This window comes from Magnolia sinica, chromosome 4 (assembly GCF_029962835.1).
Source record: "Magnolia sinica isolate HGM2019 chromosome 4, MsV1, whole genome shotgun sequence".
NCBI classification, from domain to species: Eukaryota; Viridiplantae; Streptophyta; class Magnoliopsida; order Magnoliales; family Magnoliaceae; genus Magnolia; species Magnolia sinica.
Window position 1 is genome coordinate 13,249,413 of NC_080576.1, and position 24,279 is coordinate 13,273,691.

The window sequence follows — 24,279 nt, forward strand, 5'->3', positions numbered from 1 at the left end:
GCTGATGCGGGGCCCACCTGTGAAAAACCTTCGAAAAACAACAAATCAAAAAAAAAAAAATGTGCAAGAGAGGAAGCCACTTGCTGTCAAACGCTACAGCAAGCAGCATCCTACGGCTTGTAAATGGGCAGTGACCATGGCCCCCACCACAGGTCCCACCTTGATGTAGTTCGAAAATCCACACCGTGCATTGGATGGGACCCCTTTTGGGTGATTGAACGGCTGTCATTGACACTCTTTTGGGCACCACAGGAGTCTTGGATTAATATGAAATTTGTTTCCTCTTTCCATCCAGGTCCGTGTGACCTTGCCAACAGGTTGGATGGAAAGAAAACGTTATGGTGGGCCCCACATGGGACCCACAGTGATGTATGTGTTTTATTCACACCGTCACTGGACGGTGGAACCCAACATGGTGCATGTGTTTTGTCACCACCGTCCACACCACTGGACGGTGGGACCCCGCTGATGTATGTGCTCTCTCCACACCATTCACATCACTGGACAGTGGGACCCACCATGATGCATGTGTTGCATCCGAGCCGTCCAACCCTTTTGAAAGCCCATTTTAAAGCTTGAGACTAAAAATAAGACAAATCTATAGTTCAAGTAGACCCCTCCTTGGTATATGTATGGGGCCCGTCTTGATGTATTTGTGGCCCTCCATTGAGGCCCACCTTGGTATATGTATGAGGCCCGTCTTGATTTATTTGTGGCCCTCCATTGAGGTCCACCTTGGTATATGTATGAGGCCCAATTTGGTTTATTTGTGGCCCTCCATTGAGGCCCACCTTGGTATATGTATGAGGCCCATTTTAGTTTATTTGTGGCCGTCCATTGAGGCCCACCTTGGTATGTGGATGAGGCCCATCTTGATTTATTTGTGGTCGTCCATTAAGGCCCACTTTGGTATATATATATATAAGGCCCAAGTGATTAGGCCCATCTTATCATATTTGTGGCCCATTGTTGAGGCTCACCTTGATGTGTATGAGGCCGTTGTTGAGGCCCACTTGAATGTGAATGTAAGGCCCATGTTATGAGGCCCATTCGATGTATTTGTGGCCCATGGTTGAGGCCCACTTTGATATATGTAAGGCCTATGGGTTGAGGCTCATTGTGATGTATTAGGGGCCCATGGGTTAAGGCCCATTGAGATGTATTAGGGCCCATGGGTTAAAGCCCATTGTGATGCATTCTGACCTATGGGTTGAGGCCCATTGTGATGCATTCAAGGCCCGTTGTTGAGGCCCATTTGATGTATTTAAGGCCCATGGGTCGAGGCCCAATGGGATGTATACAAGGTCTATTACATTGTGTGATTCCACCATGGGTTATGTAATGACATTTATGACGGGTCATGCCTTCAGAGCAATGTTGATTTGACGTCCACATTGTAAGAATAATAAATGTCCGCATTATAACTCTCCTTAGGGCCCATTGATAGGCCCATACTGGTTACGTGTAGGCTGTCTAGGCCCATCTTCGGTGTAAGGATAGTTCATTACTTTATAACATGCTTAGTACACATCCATGATTCATGCCCATATGCATCATATGTATGCCTGATATGAAGAATGTTTGATCATAGCATACGCCATTGGGCAAATTATTTACGGCACTCCTTATGAGACGGAGTGCCCACATTATCGCGCAATACGCACAGGATTGCTGCATGACTGGATAGTGTGACTCATGCATCTCGCATACATGTGACTTGATTATTGTACGCCCTAGTGACATCAGGGTCGTGACCTCCATAGGCACATCGTGGATGCCTAGATGGGACACCGAAAATATTTGGTTCTAGCACTGTGGGCACTTAGGATGTCCTTGGGTGAAAATTCCAGAATCCTTCGAGGCCAAGAGATGCTCCAACGTCTAAACCGAGTGGAATATGAGCGCCGGTGCTTATACCATGAGGTTGTGTCTCCCACTGTGTCGTGGTTGGTTAGAAGGGGGTGTGGCCTTATCTGCCCGAGTGAAGGGGCTATAAGCTAGGCTGAGTATGACCAGCTCGTAAATGGGTCCGCTATCGACGAGTTGGGCCCGATATTGGCAGGCGGATAGTGAGGTCTCTTCCACTCACTGGGCTGTGCAGCTAGGGAGGAGGCTGTCGGAGTGGAGTGTAATAGACCCCGGTGATTTTCCTAGAGAGCAACCGTACTGATATGTAGACTTATTGAGTAGGAATTGCATATCCATTCATTCATTTATTCACTATCCACTCGGGCTGGTGGTGCGTAACTATTTGTTACGTGTACCATTGCATGGCCAGGATTTCGGTTGCGCGCGACTAACCTGAGATCAGGAGTTTACCACATTGTGTCTGACTATCCAAATTTAGGTATGGGACTGGTTTGGATAGAAGTCCCTTGTGATGGACCCCATAACCTGTGATACTTCGTACTATCATCCCGACTTCACATTCCAGCATGGTCATTTCATTCGCACCGCATATTACATTGCATCCGCAGTACTTAGCATTTTGGGTTACTATATTTTTGCATGAAGTTGATGGTGTTCGTGGCTTGTCAGGATTTGCATATTACATTGCATCCCCAGCATCTGTTATTGTCTTATTATGTTTTGCATTGCATAGCCTTGGTACGGCTGATAGCACTCATGAACTTACCAGTATATTTCCGCTTACTCTGATATCGTATGATTCATGATCTTGTCAGTATTTCTGCTTATTCCGATGATGTATGATTTATGGACTTTATGGTATACTTGGCACTTATCTTGTACACACACTTTCACCACCCTCTAAGCTTTTGTAAGCTTATACACGATAGATGCATGCAGGTGGCGTTAGGTTGCAGCAGCGTTGAGCTTGGAGCGTGCAGCTGTCCTTTGGAGCTTTGATTTTGATATATATGTGTACTTCCCTTTCAACATTGTACTCAAATGATTATATTAGTGGATATGTGATGATGATGTTGCCTTTATGACTTGGTTATACTTGTGGTTATGCTCCATTACAAAAAAATAAAAATCATACTGAAAATCCTCCTTGTAGGATCCCAGGATCGGAATCGGGCACGTGAGTGCTGGGATCCGAGAATGGGGCACTACGGAGGCTATCGGCGCCAGATTCGGTGATCGGGAATTTTGTGAGCCGGTTTTCCGAGTTTGGGGCATGATATAACTTCCTACCGCAAGAACTTCATGTGAGCTCGCATTCGCGGACCATGATGTTTGTGAGAAATCTATCATGTCCATCCATTTTTTAGCTCATGAAGAACATGATTAAAAAATGAGGCAGATCCAAAACTCAAGTAGTCACACAACAGGAAATAGTGGGGATGACACGCCTGTTGTTGAAACATTTATGGGGCCACAGAAGTTAGATCAGATTAACATTGGGTTTTCAGTTTATCCCAGTTGGTATGACCTTACGAACAGTTTGGATGGCATATAAACATCACAGTGTGGACCAGGGATGTTTCAATGTAGGCACTTCTCTCCTCACTTTTTTTTTGTTTTTGTCATATACGGCTCATTTTGTTTTTTATCTGCCTCATTTTTGGCTCATGCCATCCCATGAGTCTGCGAAAATAGATGGATAGATTGGATTTCTCACAAACATGGCGTTGGGTCCCAAGTAGCTTTTAACAGCACGAACTTCCTGCAGAAGGCTTTCAGGCAATCTACTCATTGATCAAAGTGCAGTCAAAAGTTAGTTGAGCCCTACTGTGATGTTTGTGAGAAATCCACTCTCCATATGTCCATTGTACCAGCTCATGCTAGGAGGCCCAAAAATAAAGCGTATCCAAAACTCAAGTGAGCCACACGACAGGAAACATATGGGATTGAATGCCCACCATTGAAACATTCTTGGGCTGACAGAAGTTGTGAATCAAACTAATATTTCTGGGTTTTGAATTCATCCCAATCGGAATGACCTTATGAACGGTCATTCCCATTGGGAAAAGGTACTATGCGCTCGACCTCACGATAAGCTCCTGTGAGGTCGAGCTGTGTGGGCCCCACCGTGATGCGTGTCGACCATCAACACCGTGCATTTGATGGGTCCCCTTTAAATTATGGGATATCCCAAAAATCAACCGTAGACGGAACTCAGGTGGACCATACCATCTAAAATCATGTGAAGACACCGTTAAAACATATAAAAGCACTTGGTGGGGCCCACCTGAGTTTTGAATGCTGCTGAAACTTGGTCTGAACCCTCATCCAAGTGGGACACACATAATAGATGGGCTGGATTTGCAAACCACATCTCGGTGGGCCCAAAAAATGATTATGAATGTTTTAATGGTGCACGGCCCCTCCCCACTTCTGTATGTGGTGTGGCCCACACAAGTCACGGATTGACTTGATTTTGAGACCTAGGCCCACGATGGAATGGTGCATATGACTAATGGGGTAGATGTTCGAAACGCATCACGGTGGGACCCACACAGCTCGACCTCATGGGACGGACTCGTGAGGTCGAGCGCATAGTACCTTTTCCCACACACACACACACACACATGGGAAAAGGTACTATGCGCTCGAGCTGATGGGAACGTCCCATGAGGTCGAGCTGTGTGGGCCCCACCGTGATTCATTTCAAACATCTACCCCATCAGTTAGATGTACCATTCCATCGTGGGCCTAGGTCTCAAAAATCAAGTCAATTCGTGACTTGTGTGGGCCACACCACATACAGAAGTGAGGAGGGGCCGTGCACCATTAAAACATTCATAATCATTTTTTGGGCCCACCGAGATGTGGTTTGCAAATCCAGCCCATCCATTATGTGTGTCCCACTTGGATGAGGGTTCAGACCAAGTTTCAGCAGCATTCAAAACTCAGGTGGGCCCCACCAAGTGCTTTTATATATTTTTGGCATGTCTTCACATGATTTTAGATGGTATGGCCCACTTGAGTTCCGTATACGGCTGATTTTTGGGATATCCCATAATTTAGAGGGGACCCATCAAATGCACAGTGTTGATGGTCGACATGCATCACGGTGGGGCCCACACAGCTCAACCTCACGGGAGCTTATTGTGAGGTCGAGCGCATAGTACCTTTTCCCTATATATATATATATATATATATATATATATATATATATATATATATATATATATAAAATATATATATATATATATATATATATATATATATCATTGGAACTCAGGAAGGTTTCAACGAGAGGCATTTCCCTCTCCACTTTTTCCTGCCATGTGGCTTACTTGAGCTTTGAATATGCTTCATTTTTGGGCTCATGTCCTACTGTGAACAAACGAATAAACAAGGTGAATTTTTCCAAAAACATCATGAGCCCCATTTAGCCTCTGATCGCAAGAATTCCTGTGGAAGGGGGTCGCAGGCAATCTAAGTGCCTCTAATAGTATATGTTATCGGAGCCCAAAAGATCCAAGGCATATTTCTACTGAGAGATGAAGATGGCTTTTGTAGAACATGTAAATTCTATCTCCAAAAAATATGGGAGTGACCCATGATCTTTAATTTCAAAGTGACAAGCTCAAAACCTTTTTAACTGAGGTATTTTCTTTTGAACTATTACTGATCACCACAATATCCTCCACACAAACACTTAGAATAGTGATAGAAGGTCCCTGCTGCTTAATAAAGACAGTGATCTGCGGTGCACCTCTGGAATCCGATCTGAAATGCAGTAATTAACGGAGTGATAGCTAGGTCCCCATCGCTGGTGGATTTCATCGTTTTTGTTGGCCATTGCCCACACATTTTTTAGGCGCTTCCAGATACACATGAACAGGTATCTGTCAACGATTTCCATTGTCGTTCATTGCCTTCTCTGCCTCTTTTATATATATATATATATATATATATATATATATATATATATATATTTTTTTTTTTTTTTTTAAGGTCATGTAAATGGTGGATCCATCAAAAGTAGGACTACATCAAATAGTATCAATTCACTATGGAGTCACATGGCCATACTTGCTTTTCCTTTATGTCAAATGCAAAGTTAGATTTTATCCAAATTAATCCGGACTAATATCTACATATTAATTGGTACTCGCCTATTCTTCATTGCTGAGTTGTCATGGAGAAGAGAATATCAGTACATTTAATTACTCATTTATATATTGTGCTTTTATCCATCATCTAATTTCTAGTTGTCCTAACTATTTATCAAATACTGGTTTTATCATCCAAATTCTTATTTGTGAATACTGAAAACCAAGCTCGAGAAGTTAAATAATACAACTGAAAGCTTCAAAACATCAACGATTGTCATTATATATATATATATATATATATATATATATGGCATTGAATTCGAAGATTCAAAAGAGAAAATGCTTGAAAGTGTTGTGATACATGACAATAAATGTGAGAAATCTACTACTGGATTGTTTTATAAATCTATCATGGATGGATCAATTGAAGAACTTCTAGATGGTTTGAATCACTGAATAGTGAGTCCCACATGCCAAAATATTTAGATAATTTGGATCACTGAAAAAATGTCCCCATGCACTAACCTCCGAACAAAACGCACCATAATATATTTTTCTTTTTCTTTTTTTAATATAAAAAACTTCTACGAAATAAATATTAGAGCCAAAGTAAATATGACGAGGAATATTCTTAAACTTAATAGCAGGTTCTGAACTAGAGTGCCTTGTACAACAAGGCAAAAAGGCCCTACTTGTGAAACTGCTAGGGGGATAATTTAATGGAATTGCACTAGCAAGTTTATAACCAATCCATGTGGCACATGTACTTTGACGGCTTCCAATTTAGGGACGAGCTTGTAATCAATCCCTGTCATACCAATTGTCACGACCCAAATTTTGGGTACTTTGTGTATACTTCGAACCCGAGATTTACTATCATGACTTGTACACTAAGGGCCTGTTTGGATACGCGTTTTGGGATGTATTGTATTGTATTAGAAGTTATGATTTGACGTTTACCGTGTTTGGATTGGAGTGAATAGGTGTTGAATCCCATACGTGCGAATACAAACTACTCCAGCCAAATTTTCGAACCGACGGTAGAGTATTGTCAGTGGGTTCTGTTGCCGTCAATACTTTGTATTCATTGCGCTGTATTCGGCAACGGATGAAAGTTTGAAATTTGTACGATTACAAGATATCTAGTACCTATGTAGTGTAAGATCGAGACCATTCATTTGGTACATTTCAACGTGAAAATCATCTGGGCTAGAAATCAGAAAGTTCCATACGTCAAACAGGCCACCCGACCCAATTAAGATTGTACAATACGCAGACATAATACGTCATATCCAAGCATTGATCTGTATAATGTATTATATACCATGTCAAACAATACCTCCTAGCCAAACATTGATTTGTATCTGATTGATTTGGATATATTCTGAAAACCGTCCAATGTATACATGAATAGTACCCAAATACAATACAATACAATATTATACGCGAATCCAAACAGGCCCTAAGTGTACTTAAACTATTAGATATGCTTACACAAATTCACCTAACTAGTAGTTATACTATAGATCTAAGTTTCACTCATACTCAGCCACATCTCATGAATAAGAAACCGACCACCCATTCCAATAATCAGTTATTAATATAGTTAAGGACCCTTCTATTAGGGGTCTGAAATAAATTTCGTCCAACAAATTAAAAGAAATAATTAAATTTCTAAAAACATCAAATATTATTGAAGTAATAATCATGGATGGTGTAGGGCAGCAACTTCTTCCTCTGTCAAGTAAGGTCACATGTCTCTTAAGTCTTTTTCCGGCTCGACCACATACTCATGTTCTTGAGCCATTGGCTCACCCTGAATCACATCTGTACAATTTTACATCAATACAGAGTAAGCTGGCTAGGCCTAATAAGAAATTCTGACATGATTTTTCACATCAAATTAGAATAAAATACAAATAATTATGCACAATATAATTTCAAAAGGAAAATACAAATATTATGCAATGCATTAATACATCAAGTGTGAATCAGTTTACTTGAGTTGAAACTCATCAACCCGCATCTGTCCATTGGCAGGCTTCTATCATTTGGTAAGCATAAGCAAAGCCTGCATCTACTCCTTGAGTAGGCTTCCACTAGTATAGTGGACTTCTGGCAACGATTCTACCAGGTATATCATCCGGGAAGATTAGTATATGTTGTGCATGCAAATGATAGATGCACGAGCATATCAAGTAGTCATAAATCATGCATTATATAGATCATTCTGATTTTTATATTTGAATCAACATGGTCACATACTATCTGGTAATATCAATATATCATTCAATTCATGTCTAATTAGCAATTCAGCATGTATAGGTTACATCAATATAGTAACTCAAATAATTGATTACACTAACACATTAATCAAACTATATCATTATTATTATATTAATAAAAAAATTACACGTTCATCCAAATCAAATAAGAGTATAATACAACTACATCAGGGTAAGTATACAACATATCAAACAATCAACATATTTTAACTTGATGGATGAGAAACACATCGGGATCACTTACCTTTATGTAGTAGAGATGATTTCGTGGACCAATTGTTTGGTTTGGATTAAAATTTTCTAAAATCACATAAATGAGAATTATTTTTAATCTTACTAGTTCACATGGTGGGGCCCACCTTTAATTGATCTAAATTCATTTAAGATGTTGCATTTAAATTAATTCATAAATTAGAAAATAACATTTCAAACATTAAGGTGTTGTTAGAATTAGCCCCCTAGAATTTCTGTAAATTCAGACTGTTTTAAGTAACAATCTTGAAAATTGATTTTTCTAAAAGTTCAAGTGACATTTTATAATATTTTGAAATATTATGCGAGAACCCGCTAACTTTGTAAAAAAAATCTATTTTAACCCTAAAATTCTGAATTTTTATATAATTTATGATGATTTACACGAATTTTAGGGGATTTATTTACTTTGATAACTTAATATTCGAATTACCTTTTGTATATGGCTCAAGGCCAACCATTGATTGTCACTTGATAAATTTCAAGGGAGAACCGATAATCATCTTGATATGACCATCCATACCTTAATTATTTATAATTCTTAATGCTCATATTGATTGGCTAATGCGACCCACTAGATGGTTAAATCGATCATCAAATTTGAATGTCATTATCATCTGATATCTGGATTTTAATAATCGGTCAAGATCGAGTTAGATCTCAACCATATAATGGTTCAACATAATGAATCAACATATGATTCATTATCTACCATTTCTTTACATCGATGCAGCCCCATCCAATGGTTCGATTGGTCTGGAATTTAAGATTTTAATTTATTTTATTCTTAAAATTTTAATGAATGATGATGATTTAATAATATATTTCAAATTATGTCGTATAATTATATGTGTCAAGTTATAGTTTACGCAAAGAATTACTTTTCCAGTATCAATTCAATTTCATTAGATTAAGAAAAAATCTTGGTAGATATATGATTGGTACAGTCCATTGAGGTGTCAAATTGGTCTGATTCTTAAAAATATTACAAATCATATTGATCACTATCCATCATGGAAAAATCTTCATCTTCTACACATCAACCCTAAAGCCATGTGCATCAAGGTACTATTCCACATGGATGAATTAGACCTATACAATAGATGTTTAATTTATACAATCCGTCCAATGTGTACATTAATGTAAAATTAATAACTGCAAAAAAAAAAAAAAAACAAAAACAAAAAAAAAAAACATTATGCTAACTTGAATAGACAAATTTCAAAAAAGCTCCTTTCCACTTTTCCTTTCGTTTTTTTTTTTTTTTTCCTTTCTATAAGTTACTTTTTTTTGTTCCTTGAGTTTCAGTAAGATTCTCACTCTCACGTGCTCCATTTTTAAGAAAGAATGTTCATTGGGAGACTACAAGATACGAGAAAAAGTTTAAATAAAGACAAATAAGAGGAGGGATGAGAGAGAGTTTGGATAAAAAGAAATAAAAGGGATGAGATGAGATCGATGGATCTCTCTCTCACTCAAAATTAAATTTAAAAATTTTAATTTAAAGTTTATTTTTTAAAAAATACCATCGTTACGCCAATTGCTTGAATAGATTTGGAATTAGAGAATCCACTACACCCAGTTTCCCATGCCGGATGCCTGTACCCATACTTTTGTTAGTATGGAGGGTTAATTTTCATATGCATATATGGTATGCCTGACCCCAATCAAGGAGAAATGTTAATCATCCTGTTAAACAAGCATCTTACCTGCTAGAGTTTTGGAAACACGGCAGAATTTAAACATTTGAAAAGCATCAGATTTTAATTAATTTGGAATCCTCTTGTAGAATACAATCAAAACCTAAAGGAAAAAAAAAATCAAACAAAACTTTAATTTTGGTCCATTGATGAAGAAGAAGATGGCAATACCAATTTTCCAATGTAGGAGATCTCTCTCCGATCCATTCCCGATAGAAGAAAACGTAGAGAGCCATAATTCACACCCTTGAGCTGTGTGAATTTCTCTATTTGTGCAATGAGAGCTGTCCACAGCATGGACCCCACGTGGACGTGTGGATGACAGAGGAGAGGTGATTTCTCTCTCTTCTCTTCTCTCTTTTCTTCCTCTCTCTCCTTTAACCCATGAATACAGTGCGATGTCACCCGCTCATTAGATGTGCTGTTAGAGACTATAATGTGTTGAGTGATTAAGGATTCAATCCCTGGTGATGAATTCATGTGTGATTTAGAGTAAACCGACATTAATTATGGCATCAATAACATGTCCACACAGGAATCCTGATCATCATCAGCTTTCCAGGGCATACAACGCTAACACTATCCACCATAGACAGGGAAGGAACCTAACCCATTCACCTCATTACATTCATTAATCCATTGACCATCACTGGCCTGAAGTGGCAAGAAATCATGACTCCCATGCATTTATGAGGAATTTGTGCATCAGCTTTGTGGAACCAAAGGTAGTGGAATCTTTTATTTCTTAAGCTACAACTTAGATGTCCATAAAGGGCAGCTTGGGTATTTATTGTTCAAAGACTAAGGTCCTGTTTGCTAACGCAGAAAATTTTGACTTAACATAAAATCGAAAGCACTCGCATTTAGTTTTGTTTGCTAACAAGGATCATGGAAAGCGCTCCATAATTTTGGCTGAATTTTTTCAGCAATGAAGGTCTAACTTAATGGTAAATGGATAATGCGCTCCTTGTATTCTTTTTAAAAATTTCAAAATCCGCATAAAATTTGCATCAGCTTCATTTTTGGGATAATGCCCTAAAATGAGCTTTCAAAATGGCTGGATGGTGTGGATTTAAGGTACACACATCATTGTGAGCCCCACAGTCAGGGATCCCACCCATTGTGGTGGATCCGAGATCCTGCCTATTCCGCTCCCGGATTCAGGGGGTTTAGCAGATTGGGTGGTGTGTCACATGCCACTGAACTTGGCCCTGTGGGCCCACCTTAATGTACGTATCATATATCCACTATCCACTATGTCCATCCGTTTTTCCAAATCATTATGTGGCATTATATATAAAAAATGAAGCAAATCCAATTATCAAGTGGGTCATACAGTAGGAAATAGTGGTGAGTGATTAATGGGCCAAGAAAAGTTCTAGGCCACATGAGATTTGGATCATCCTCATTTTTGGGATCAATCCCTAAATTGATTTGGAGAAATGGATGGACGTCCAATAGCTCCTAGCTACTGACATCGTCAGTATGCAATCTGGATCCACCGAGGTGGGTAGGACCCTGACCGTGAGGCCCACCGTGATGTATGTGACTACATTCATGCTATCCATCCACATTGAAAGCTCAATTTTGGGCATGATCCAAAAAATGAAGCAGAGCCAAATCTCTTGCTCTTGCTTGGGTGGTAGATTCTTATAGGCGTTTCAACACCTGGTCAAGGGTTCGAGTACCCACAGGTGGTGAAATTCCACCATGGTGTGAGTGTGTGGGAGTATGTTTGCGGGTGTATTAAAAATAAAAATAAAAAAATAAAAAAAAACAAATCTCACATGGGCCATAGTATAAGAAAAAGTGGCAAATGACTATTAAATTTCTTTTGCCGGCTACAAAAGCTTTGGATTAAGATGATATTTGTGTGGTCTCTTCATCTAGGTGTTTTTTACCTTATCAACAGGTTGGTAAATAAACATTTTGATTAAATCCATAAAGATTTTAATGGTAGGGATTTAATCATGATTGTTTCCTAAGGGCAAATGTGTCAAATTAACATATTCCAAACATTTCAGAGGTTAGTTAACAAACAGGTTGTTCTAGATTCAATACTAGGTTTTCGAGATTCAGGCTTTAGATTCAGATTCAGACTTCGAACTTCAGATTTAACAAACAAGCCCTAATGTTTCTTAACTACGGAAGATCTGGGAATATTTCCAAACTCTTCACACACACACACACACACACACACACAAAAGAAGAAGAAGAAGTAAACCAACCTCGATAGCTCCACTTCGCTAGCTCACGGCTCACCCTCACCAAGGAATCGGAAGGAGAGTAAAGGAAAACTAAAGTACTCTACGCTTGCAACCGACCTTGGTACATTAAAATTCAAGGTTGTGGATGATGAGAAAAAGCAATTCCACAGACGAAAGTTAACAGCCAAAACCATGAAGAAATGCCATACAGCATCGATAGCATACAACCACGTGCTACGACCTACACATGGCCAAACATATCCCAACACTTGCTAGGAACCAACTCGTGCAAGTGAAATGCCTTGAAAAAAATCAAAGTCTAGCATTTCAATTTGCCAATGTCTCCTTTTCAACAATATCAACTTTTTTAGTGAAATTACATACCACTTTTCGGGAAAAAAAAAAAAAAAAAGAAGAAGAAAAGAAAAGAAAAGAACAGAGAGAGAGAGAGAGAGAGGGAAGAAAAAGCAGCCATCGAACACGACCACCAATCTCTCAAACACACAAAAAAGTATTTCTCGAATTCATATTTCTAATCATCAACGCCATCATCTTCCCCGCCCTCATCCCAGCAAATTGGTTTTGGGCTTTCAATAGTCATTAGAAAAAGTTTTGCAGTCAACTGGCAACCAAGCATCAATCCTTCATCATTACACCGGGCTCTAGAACCAGCCATAGTAGAGGCTCACAAAACTAATATTTACAAATTGTAGTTTAAATGTATCAGCCAATACAAATTGGTTTTTTCGAATATTGTGATACAGCTTAGATGACAAATATATCGGCCACAATGCAACAGATTCAGTTGATACTAATGGGGTCTTTTTTTCTTTTTCTTTTTTTTTTTGAAAAATGGATATTCATAATCATACCCATATTTCAAACCTAGTTTGCAGTTTCCTTTATGTTCAAAAAAGATTTGCAGTAGACTTCATCAAATTACTTGAAGAAAAAGCAGTCTTTTCTTTATTTGATAAATGATACCTTTATTGTATTAAGTAAACAATTACAGCTAAAGGGGCACAAATTGCATGATAAATAGTAGTTACCACAATACCCCTTATTTTGCGGGACCACCAGCTACTGCATTAGCCGCTCAAAGTACATGAATAAAACTGAAAGACAAACATTTTACCAACCAACCTACCCGCACTATTTAAAGAACTAAATCCTAAAACTTATATTACTTTCAGAGTATCAAATGCAATGCTAAATTTCAGCAGCCTAAGCTCTTACTTCGTGTATAAGTTTATAATGAGAACCCTCTCACAGCTTTGAAGGTTTGGGGAAGATATCCGGAGTAAACTTCTGTGCTGCACTCAGACTTCCCTTAATCTTCATCGCGCCCCTACAATCCATCAAAAAAATAATGATAATAATAAAACAAAGTGGAAAAAAAGGGGGGGGGGGGGTGTGTAGAAACTAAATTTCAATTATGGTGGCAGATAGGTCATAATAATACCTTATGAAAGCCATTTGGGGGTTCATCTTTCCTGTCGCGACGGCAAAAAAATCGCTGTCCTTGAAAGAAAATGTGCAATCGGGTTTCCCTTCATATGGCCCTAAAAATGGATACAGTTTTATTATGATTCTCTCTCGTCAATGACTCATTTAAATAAAGAGTTACTGTATTACAGCCAATATTCCTCTGTCAGCCCAGGCAGGCACACCTACAATCACTGCCAACCACTAAATAGGATGGTGTCCAGCGGGAATTGCAGATGACACCAAATCATAGCCATCTAATTAAGGTCATGCAAAATATACAGTACAATTATTTTCAGTTTCACCAGACACTCAGCAGGCTTTTGATAATATATGGATTTACAGTCATCCTTGCCTACACCATGATTGCAGATCCACTGCCTTGGTCCCATAGAGGAATTTGCAAATTAACAGAAGCGAAAAAAAAAAAAAAAACAGTTATTATTTTTTCTCTGTCAACGACTGCTTATTTGAATCAAGATTAAGTGAGACTTCTTTATGTATTAAAATTTTTCCTATGCCAGCCATGTAGGAAAGCCTATGATCACCGTCCACCATGGCTTGCACATGACCCCACAAATCACAGCCATCGCATTCAGGGCATTGAAAATGGACAGCAAGACTGCTTTTAGTAGAACCAGAGACCCAGCCATTAATCATATGGTTTTTGTGATCATACAATCAAGGTGCTCTCGGGGGGATGTCAAATCCATGGTGGGCAGTACCCACCGAAAGGTCCATTGTAATTCGTCTGCTGATGATGCAATCCAGGTATTGAAACAATAAAAATTATTGCGAGTGAGCAAACAACACTCACCCAATCGGCAGGCATATCGGCCAGCAAAAAAACGATACGATACGGCGTTGCATACCGGTATCGGGGCCATATCAGTCAGAATTTTTATTTTTTTAAGCAAAAAAAATAAGGAAATATTAGAAAATTAGGGGGGAAATGAGATATCCAAGAATCTCTTCTTTGTGTGTGTGTGTGTGTGTGTGTTTTGACCATGCATTCAACAGTGTATTGGACTATTGTTTGGCAAGAATGTTGTCCGGATGGGTAGAGTTACTATAAGGTGTGGAGTTGATTTATTTTTATTTTTATTTTTGTATAAATTGTTGATATAGGTATCAAAAATTGATATCATATATTGCTAATATGATTATCTATCAACTTTTGGACTATTAGTTGTTTGTTAGGGGACTTATTTAAAACAATAACACATTAGGACTATTGGATTAAGAGAAGAATATAAGTATATAACATGAATTGATATTTGATATACAAGTAAGAGGTGAAATTTTTGATAAATGGAAAGTAATATCCAATCTGATTTTTGAAAACAATAAAAAACTTTTGAAAACTGCAAAAAAAAAAAGAAAAAAAAAAGAGTGTAAAAATAGGTTAAAAATAAATTTACCTCTAAAATGTAAATAATTGCTAAAAGAACTTAGATCAATGTTTAAATAACATAGATGTATCATTCCCCCAAAGAAATTTTGGAAGAAAAAAAATCTACAAAATACCTAAAAAAAATAGATTAAATGGCTCGAATATAAGAAAATAATTTCAATCTAGCCGCAAATGGTAGATCTATGTTCGAAACAAACATATATTAACCTAGATCTATCATTCATAATCATATAATTTTCCTAAAATTATTTTCAAAAATAAAAATTCAGAAGATGTCCAAAAATAACCCAAAATAGGAAAATAAATAAATAAATAAAATTTGAAGAAACTGTTTGTTTTAAACAATAAGTGTGTAAATCATTAGATCCATAGTATTAGAGGACTCCTCAAGCAACATAACAACAATCTATAACAACAATCTATTTAAAATAATAATAATAATAATAATAATAATTTTTTAAATTTTACAGAAATTTTGTGTAAATAAAAAATTAAAAAAATAAAAAAGAAACATCACCGAATGAAGACCAAATCAGTAGATCCATAGTCTTATAATACTCCGCAAGCATCATAACAAGATTTAGCCAAAAAAAAAAAAAAACTAATTTGAAAATAAATATTCTAAAATTTTCAGAAAATTCATGTACAAATAAAGAAGAAAAAAAAAATCCCGAATCGAGATCAAATCAACCATGATTTGATCGAAATGGTTTATACAATTGGTTTTATGGGATTCCAATTTGAAACAGTAAAAAAAAAATTTACCTATTTTTCAATTTTTGCAAACCATGCTCAAGAGCTTCGATCCTTTGATTTGATATATATATATATATATATCTCTTTGAATCTGACCTTAGATCTGGTTGGAAATGGCTCTGGAAAACTCCCTCACTTAAATTTAAAAATAATAATGATAAAGCAAAATAAAGAAAAAAATCGAAACAAGAAGAAAGGAAGGAGAAACAACAAAAAAAAGGATTGGTTGAAGACTTTTTTACAGCCGTATCGATTCACAGAAATATCGGTGCCGATATGGGACACTTTTTCATAACAGGCCGATACAATCTTGCATCGTGTATGGTATCTAACCGATACAGTTAAGACATGGCCGTATCAGCTGATACAATACTGATATTCATAACTATGCACTCACCACGACAGAGCAGCTAGAAAAAAAAGGTGTATGCCAAAAACAACTCTTTTATAGACCCTAAATAACACCTAGAATCCTTATGTATCTTTAATTAGGATTTACCAGCTATTAGATGGAGTTCAAATTGATAAAATCTTTCTAAAGAAAGCAGCAACTCTATGTAAAAAGATTTGCCCAAACCCCTTGGCTACTAACCTAGCCTCACACTTCTCTATTGAACCATCAACGCTGCACTTTTTTTCTAATATCCACTAACAGCCTTATAGTTTTGCCCCAGGAGGAAAGTCAACCAATTTCCAAGTCACCCCTATGGCTTCAGGAGATCCTATGAATGAAAATAAGTCCATCAACCCTAATATCTTCGATCGGCAGCACTCTAAGAAGTGGAAGCAGAAACTACTTATGTAATAAATCACTCTGAAAGTTGCACAACTGAATAACCATCATAAATCCACTAAACTTAACAAACTAGAGGCATCTACAGTTCAATAGAAGTGAGATGAAGATGATTTACCTTTACAAGAATTACACCGTAATTGTCATGTTGGATAGGTCCTCCTAGAATTTCTTTGGATGGGATTAAATGGGAGGAATTGGGGTAACAGGTGCGCTTGGATGGGAGTAAATGGAATTGAGAGTAAATGGGGCTGATTTGAAATCTAGAGGAAGAAAAGAGATTTGGGAGTAAATGGGGTGAAATGTCTTTTTGGGCTCCCTTGGAGAGTTATACGAGTAAACAAAGGTTTCACTACGCATGTGTCTGCCGTACACATGGCAGGTTGATGATACTCCAAAACAATCCAATTATCAGCTACATCACTAAAATCACACCAATAGAATAATCCGAACCTTCCAAACGTTGGACATCTAAATGGATAGTTAAAAAACGTTGGCAAGTTGCTTGTTCATGATCCTTACATTTGTGGCCTACCCAAGGCTTGGAATTTCCTAATTTTTGGCTAATGTATATATTTCAATGGGCTTATTACAATCATTCTGTCAAATATCACATATGTATACTAATTTGGGATATTAAAGTTTATTTGAAATATCACATATGTTTGTATGGTATTCCAATGCATTCCAACTCCTCCCATTTACTCCCATCCAAACAAAATATTTGGATTTCAATGCATTTCATTTACTCGTCCAAACACAACTTAGTAAGTCATTTACACTTGAAATGGGAGTAAATGTGAAATGGATTCCATTTACAAGCTCCCAAACAACCCCTTAAGCATAATGAAAGGGAAGGTTCTAGTGGGCATACGGCATTAGTGTGGCACTATGGTGCTCCCCCAAAAGTAATGGCCTTCAGTTCATTAGTGAGGAAAGGTCCTTACCATTGACAATCTTCAAAAGAGGGGCATGTTTCTCCTGAATGTATATTTGATGTGCAAGGCGGACATGGAATCAATTAATCATCACTTCGTTCATTGTCCTTGTGACGGTCAGATTTGGTGCTCTAGCCTTGCTCTACTTGGCATTTCTTGGAGTATGCTGGAAACTTAAGGAGCTTCTCCTAATGTGGCATGGCGTCCACTTAGAAAAATTCGGGATTTATGGCAGTTGACTTTGCTAGCCGTCCTTTGGGCTGTTTTGGGGGAAGGGAATGGTAGATGTTTCCAAGACGAGGCTTCCAAAGAAGGGAAAGTTATTCATGTCAAGAATCTTATTGCTGAATGGGCTTCTTGCACCATCTCTTTACAAGACTAATTTTTCTTGTTTGTTAAGAATATAATTCTTTGTGCTTTTTCAGCGCCTTTTCAATAAAATGATCAGTTAATCCTCCAAAAAAAAAAAAGGTGTCATGTCCTATCAGTTATATATGATGTTTTTGTGATTGCAAGACATCTATTGAGATTTGGAATGCCCTTAAGGAAAAAAAAAATGAAGAAGCGAGAGTTTAAAAAAATATGCAATTAGTAGATACTTCATATTCCATATGGTAGACGACAAATCTGTAATACAATAGACAAATAAATTCAACACTCACAGCAGCCCATGAAATAATGTGAGATGTAATTGAATTGAATGAGCTTTTTCCAAGTGGCAGTAATGATAGAAAAAATGCCTTTATCCTAGAAAGACTCTAATCTAAAAATTCCCTTATGCATAAAACTGAGGTGTTCAATAACGGTAACAGCAGCCATTGGCAGTTACCGTTATGATACGGATTCTAACGGCCATTACGGCCTTTTTTTAAAAATAAAAAATAAAATCTGTTTCAGAACAGTTACAAGAACGTTACAAGGCCATTACAGATCATTTTTTCCATAACAGCCATTTCGGCCCCATAATATGTAACGGTTACAACCATTACCGTTATGCAACGGCCATTACAGCCGTTAAGCAACTGTTTTGGCATACCATGCATAAAACATAATTGTCCATTGAACGCCACATTGTTCTCCACATGGTGGAAAAAGCGAGGCCTCAAGATAAGGATAAAGATAACAGAAAAGATTGTTGGTGAACCCGCTATTTCAGATAACTACTGATACAGATGGTTTGGTATATACTTGCTTCCAAAATTTGAGCATGAGCATCATATGAGACACATGGTTCAAGCACATATGGGATCAACCAAATGGTCATTAACTTTACAGGATTTATTTGTTTTTTATTAGTTATTAGGGTTAGTTTGAGTGTTTAACAAGTCTCCTTAAATTTTCATCACTTCTTTTATGCACAACTTTTTGGGCATCAAAACGATGCCATAATGATGAAAAATGGTCTTGTTTGATAGCATATTGAGTTAGCTTAGCCCAAGTTATGCAATTTCGATGTTATTTTTGCAAGTTGTGACCAATTTTCATAAGGTCCACATGGCAATGACAGGATTCAAGGGAATTTTGGTCATTTCCTATTATAATAGGGTTTTCTTTAGTTGTCAAATTATTCATAAAAGACCTTACTCGTAACAGTTGATTATGATATGAATGAATAAAAAACATCAATTTTGCTGTTTTTCTTTTGATTCCATTTGGTAGAAGAGAGGGGGTTGTGATTGCTAGCACTTGGCTAGTGGATTGTTGGGTTTCTTCCCTACAAATTTTTTTTTCTCCTTTTCTTTGATACATTTGAATCCTCAAGATAAAATAAATTTTGCAAAAGCTTGATGCAGACATCCACAAGTGAATTGAATGGGATTTAAATGATTTGGGATAATGGGCCTCCTCCGAAAGTTAATGCATTTTGCTGGTTGGCATGTAAAGATAAAATTTTATGATCAATCATCTTCAAAGCAGGGGGATCCTGATCCCAAATAGATACAAGAGGTGCAGCGAGGCACCAAAAAAAAAAAAAGGTGGAGCACCTTCTCATCCGCTATAAGTTTGCAAGCAAGATTTATGCAGTGATTCTTTCGAAGTTTGTAGTCAGTTGGGTTAAAGCCTAGATCAGTTGGCAAGTTGTGCACAGGTTAGTGGAGGTCAGGGTGAGGCCCCATCAACAAGCTGTTGTGGAATCTCGTCCTGAAGGCAACAGTATGGTGGCTATGGCTTGACTGAAATGGAAGAATATTCAATTGCAAACAAAGATCAAAAGGCTATCTCTTGAAAAAGATTTTTGAGGCGTTTGTAGAATGGGAAAGACATGACAAACTGATGGTTGGTTTCCTCCCATGTCTTCTCCATTCCAATAGGGAGGAATCCATTTGTGGGGGTTGGAACTTGGAACCTTCCCAAGATCTCTGAGAGGTGGCGAAACTCTCCTGATAACTGGTGTTCAAATTGAACCTTAATGGAAGCTCGCTAGGAAATCCAAGCCCTGCTGCTATTAGTGGGGTAATTAGGAATAGTAATGGAGATAATGTTAACGATTTTTCAAGTCGATCAGGTCAGGTGATTCTAGCTTTGTGGAAGTTTCAGCATTACTCTGGGGGAGCAAAGATAGCAGCCAATCTCAACCTCCACTCCATTATCATTTAGGGGATTTGTGGAATGCAGTCATTTGGATCAAGATGGTCGATTCCCATGGAAGCTGCCTTCCATGTTCAAAGAAGCAAAAACACTAATGTGCTTTGTTGGGAAGATGACTTTTGGCATAATGATATAAGGGTCACGATTTCTCAGTCTAATCAATCAGAATTAGCTGAGTTATTTTTGGCAGTTGTATTTTTTTTCCCCACACACACGCACGCACGCACACACGCATAATCAATTCAAAGGGAAGCCTAATAAACTCCAACCCACCAAATAGAATCAATTCAAAAGGAAACAAAGCCCAAGCCTAAAAACTAGGAATTTGACAACCATACCAAATCTGTAGATTGCTTTGTAGGAAACCCAACACTTTTGAAAGAGAGTGCCATCATCTCAAAAAGAAGCATATGCCTATAGCAAATCTGACCAAAGAGCCTCCTATTGCGGCCGTGGCCACAAAGGTTAACATGATCAATATGGGACTGTAATAGTGGGTTTTTCAAGATGATGGCACCAACTCCTCGAACCTTTGACTTGGAGGTTAGGAAACCATCACACGGACCAGCCTTAGCACCAACATAGGTGCTAACATGCATGTTTGCTAAAATAGAAGTTGATTCAAGGCCCATGAGGAGGTTCCTATCTGCAAATAGTTCAAATGAGGAATGTTGCAACTATGAACATGATGGGACAAGGTCGAAATCATGTTCACCTTCAGGGAAGCCATCACCCTAGCCAATGTTCTTCATGTTCCAAACATGCAAAAGAACCTCGTTTCATATTACCTTTTGAACAAGGTAGGTCAAAACAGGTTGTGAAGTCTGATCAACTTCTAATTATGAAAATGGTTCTTTTCTTGGAAATAGTTATGTTGATGATGAACATGGAGTGTTCAAAGTAAATGCATGACCGAATAAACTTTCTTCAGCAATATGTATTGCTTCTATATACCATTGTAGCCTAGGATGTGTGAATGCATAATTGATACAAAAGATGGCTGCATGTAGTACAATACATAAATTGAATTAGAAATTTTTGAAAAGTCCGAATCTTGCCCGTAATCTAAGATGATTAGAAAGAATTTTCTTATAATAGAAAGGAATTATGAGTTACTTTAATTGACCCAATCTAACATATACAATCTTAAGGAAACCTTTATTCTTTTTTATTTTTTATTTATTTATTTTTACACACACTCACACCACATGAGCAATCAAACCCATAGCCTCAGTGTTGAAATGCAATAAGTCTACCACTGAGCAATGGGAAGGGACCCTTAATCAAGGAGGCACTAAATACTTTATTACTCCATCAATGATCATTCTAGATTCAAGTGTATTTGCTCAAATAAAAGAATGAAACACTTCACAAAATCATAATGTTCAAGAATGAAGTTGAAAATTAAGTCAATAAATTAAAGCTTTTAGAAGTGATAGAGGAGAACAAACTTTCCAAAGACTTGGTAAATCTTCAGGAATATAATAGTATCATACAAGAGCTAACTGCTCCCCATATTGTCAACAAAATTGGGTAGCATAACATAGAAATAGAACTCTAATCAATGTGGTGAATGCTAAGTTCTAGTCTTTCTCTTGGTTTCTAAGGAGAACTCTTTATTTTAGATGTCACATTCTTAATAGGGTACCCAAATCTAAATTTAAGATAACACCTTACGAACAATTGAAAGGTAGAAAACCAAACCTTAGTTATCTTAGAGTTTGGGTTGTCTTGCCTGTGTAAGACTAACCAAGGTTATGTGGATTTTGAGTTATTCCAGTATGTGATACGGGAACGAGACATGAGACACTACCTCCAATTTGTGGAACACTAAGGTGGGATAAGTCACTCCAATACATATACTAAGTATATGCAATATACTTCTATATAAGAATTGATATAGTGATTTTTTTAAGGTCAAACTATAACACCTGTTAAAAAAAAGAAGAAGAATTTGAGAGAGAAATTTCGTATCTCATCTCTATCTCTTATCCAAACACAATCCTAGTCTCCCATCTTATCTCTATTCCTAATCCTTCTCCCTTTTATATCTCTAACTCTCCCCGTATCTCTCAACCTCCCGAACTGAGGGTCTGAGTGTGCACACTCTATACCCAGATTTTGGGGCGTGACACAAACTGTAATTTATACATAAATAATGAATATTATTATTAAAATATCATACATGCATAACATTATATTATATTCATGATATTGCATAAATCTAAGTATATTGCACGTTCTAAATATAAATTTGCATTAAAACTTAATCAACACTAGAGTATAGAACCATAAGTTTGGATGGGCAAAAATAGCAGTCGGGATCGTACCCATAACCCGGATTGCGTAATAAGAATAATCAGATCAAAAAACCTAGGGGGTTGGTGATTTAGGTAACACTGCAACTAACAAATGCACAAAAGACCAAAGTTAGGACCTAGAACTACGAAGTCTGTTCTTATGGGATATGCCTCTCATAGCAAGGCATATACATTCCTTAACATTGAAGATGGTATCATATTAGAATTTAGACATGCAAAGTTCTTTGGAAATGTTTTCTCCTATAAATTAAAGAATAGAGGGTAATTCCAGCAGGGTATAAAAGCCCAGCAACTCAATACTACAACAAACTTAGATGAAACTGAGTCTGATACTTAACTTTGGAGAAATAAACAGCTTAGAGAAGGACGAATAAAATCGTAGTAATATCGTACATCATAATGCGTCAAATTGTATCAAATTTACAAATCATATTTTAAATCGTAATATTTTTCCTAACTTTATTTTAAAAAGGATAAAAAAGGAAAAACCATAAATAAATTACACAAAATCTGAAAAAATAATAATAATAACCATCAATTTTCCATCAATATGCATCAAGAACAATAACACATCATGATATTATCAGTTTAGAACCTGTAGATGGTAAATCTACAAGTGTAAGCGTGTCATGATAAAGTTCAGATGACTCAACCCTTTGCCCATTAAGTTATCTTCTATACATCGTTGAGTATAATTTCAAAAGAACACAAAATGCCCAAAACCCTTAGCATTATCTTTAGATTATTGTCTCCGTGTACTTCCAGAAATATTCCAAAAGACATCAGCATCCTCCACCATTTTCAATAATTGAAACAGAAAGAATAAATGGATTGCTGATCTTCAAATTGAAGTGCCAGAAGAAAGAAGCAAAAGATTGCCTAACCTTTGATGACCTCTCCTTTCTTGAGATCGACGGTGTAAATCTCCTCATCCAGTCCAAGTTTCTTTTTTTTTAAGAAAAAAGAAAAACTAGGTCAGAATTAGGGTTTTTAGAACGGGGGGAGAGAGAGAGAGAGAGAGAGAGAGAGAGAGAGACCTGTGGAGCGATATTGAACTGATAAACAAGGCCCAATTTTTTGGTAAGGGACTTTCCAGCATCTGTAGCGAGATGGAGCTTCATCTGCTCCAACAAGGCGGCGGATTTTAATTGGGACTGGCTAGCCATTTTCTATAATACGCCGGGGATGATTTTCCCTTCTCTCTCTGTTTTTCTCTACAGGATAGGAAGCGGAAGCAAATAGCATCGGGGGATGTAGCTTTTAAGAAGTGAGGAGGAGTTGGGTGAGGTAGTAATGCCGTGAGCTGAGCGGAGATTATCACATCACGCAAACCAATATTTCCAAATTGTTACGATGTTTCGTAAGCGACTTAAATGCGAGTGCACTCTCTGTAGTCGATGCGCACGTGTCATGATATCTCACCCGCTCATCATGTGATTCCCCACTGATCAATTTCTCTTAACCGTTCATTCTTTTCTACGTATCGCCATCTGATCAAACAGTGGTCTTTTTTCCAAGTGGACGCGCCTATTCTGAGTATGTCCAGAAGTGGACGGTGCAAAATGCA

At 37.5% G+C, this 24,279-nt stretch overlaps 1 protein-coding gene across 1 annotated transcript; it reads right to left on the reverse strand.

Annotated features, from left to right (window-relative positions):
• Window positions 1–13,359: 13,359 nt before the first annotated feature.
• On the reverse strand, window positions 13,360–24,035 carry LOC131242483 (sterol carrier protein 2). Its single transcript, XM_058241159.1, has 4 exons — window positions 23,750–24,035; window positions 23,597–23,657; window positions 13,879–13,978; window positions 13,360–13,764 (listed from the first exon to the last, which is right to left on the reverse strand). The coding sequence occupies exons 1-4, from the start codon at window positions 23,876–23,878 to the stop codon at window positions 13,683–13,685; spliced, it is 372 nt and encodes a 123-aa protein (XP_058097142.1). The 5' UTR covers window positions 23,879–24,035; the 3' UTR covers window positions 13,360–13,682.
• Window positions 24,036–24,279: the final 244 nt, after the last annotated feature.

Coding starts and splice junctions, on each gene's coding strand:
- LOC131242483 (XM_058241159.1), bottom strand. CDS start 23,878: ATGGCTAGCCAGTCCCAATTAAAATCCGCCGCCTTGTTGGAGCAGATG. Junction 23,658..23,749: donor AGTTCAATATCGCTCCACAG/GTCTCTCTCTCT, acceptor TTAAAAAAAAAG/AAACTTGGACTGGATGAGGA. Junction 13,979..23,596: donor GAAAGGAGAGGTCATCAAAG/GTTAGGCAATCT, acceptor ATCCATTTTTAG/GGCCATATGAAGGGAAACCC.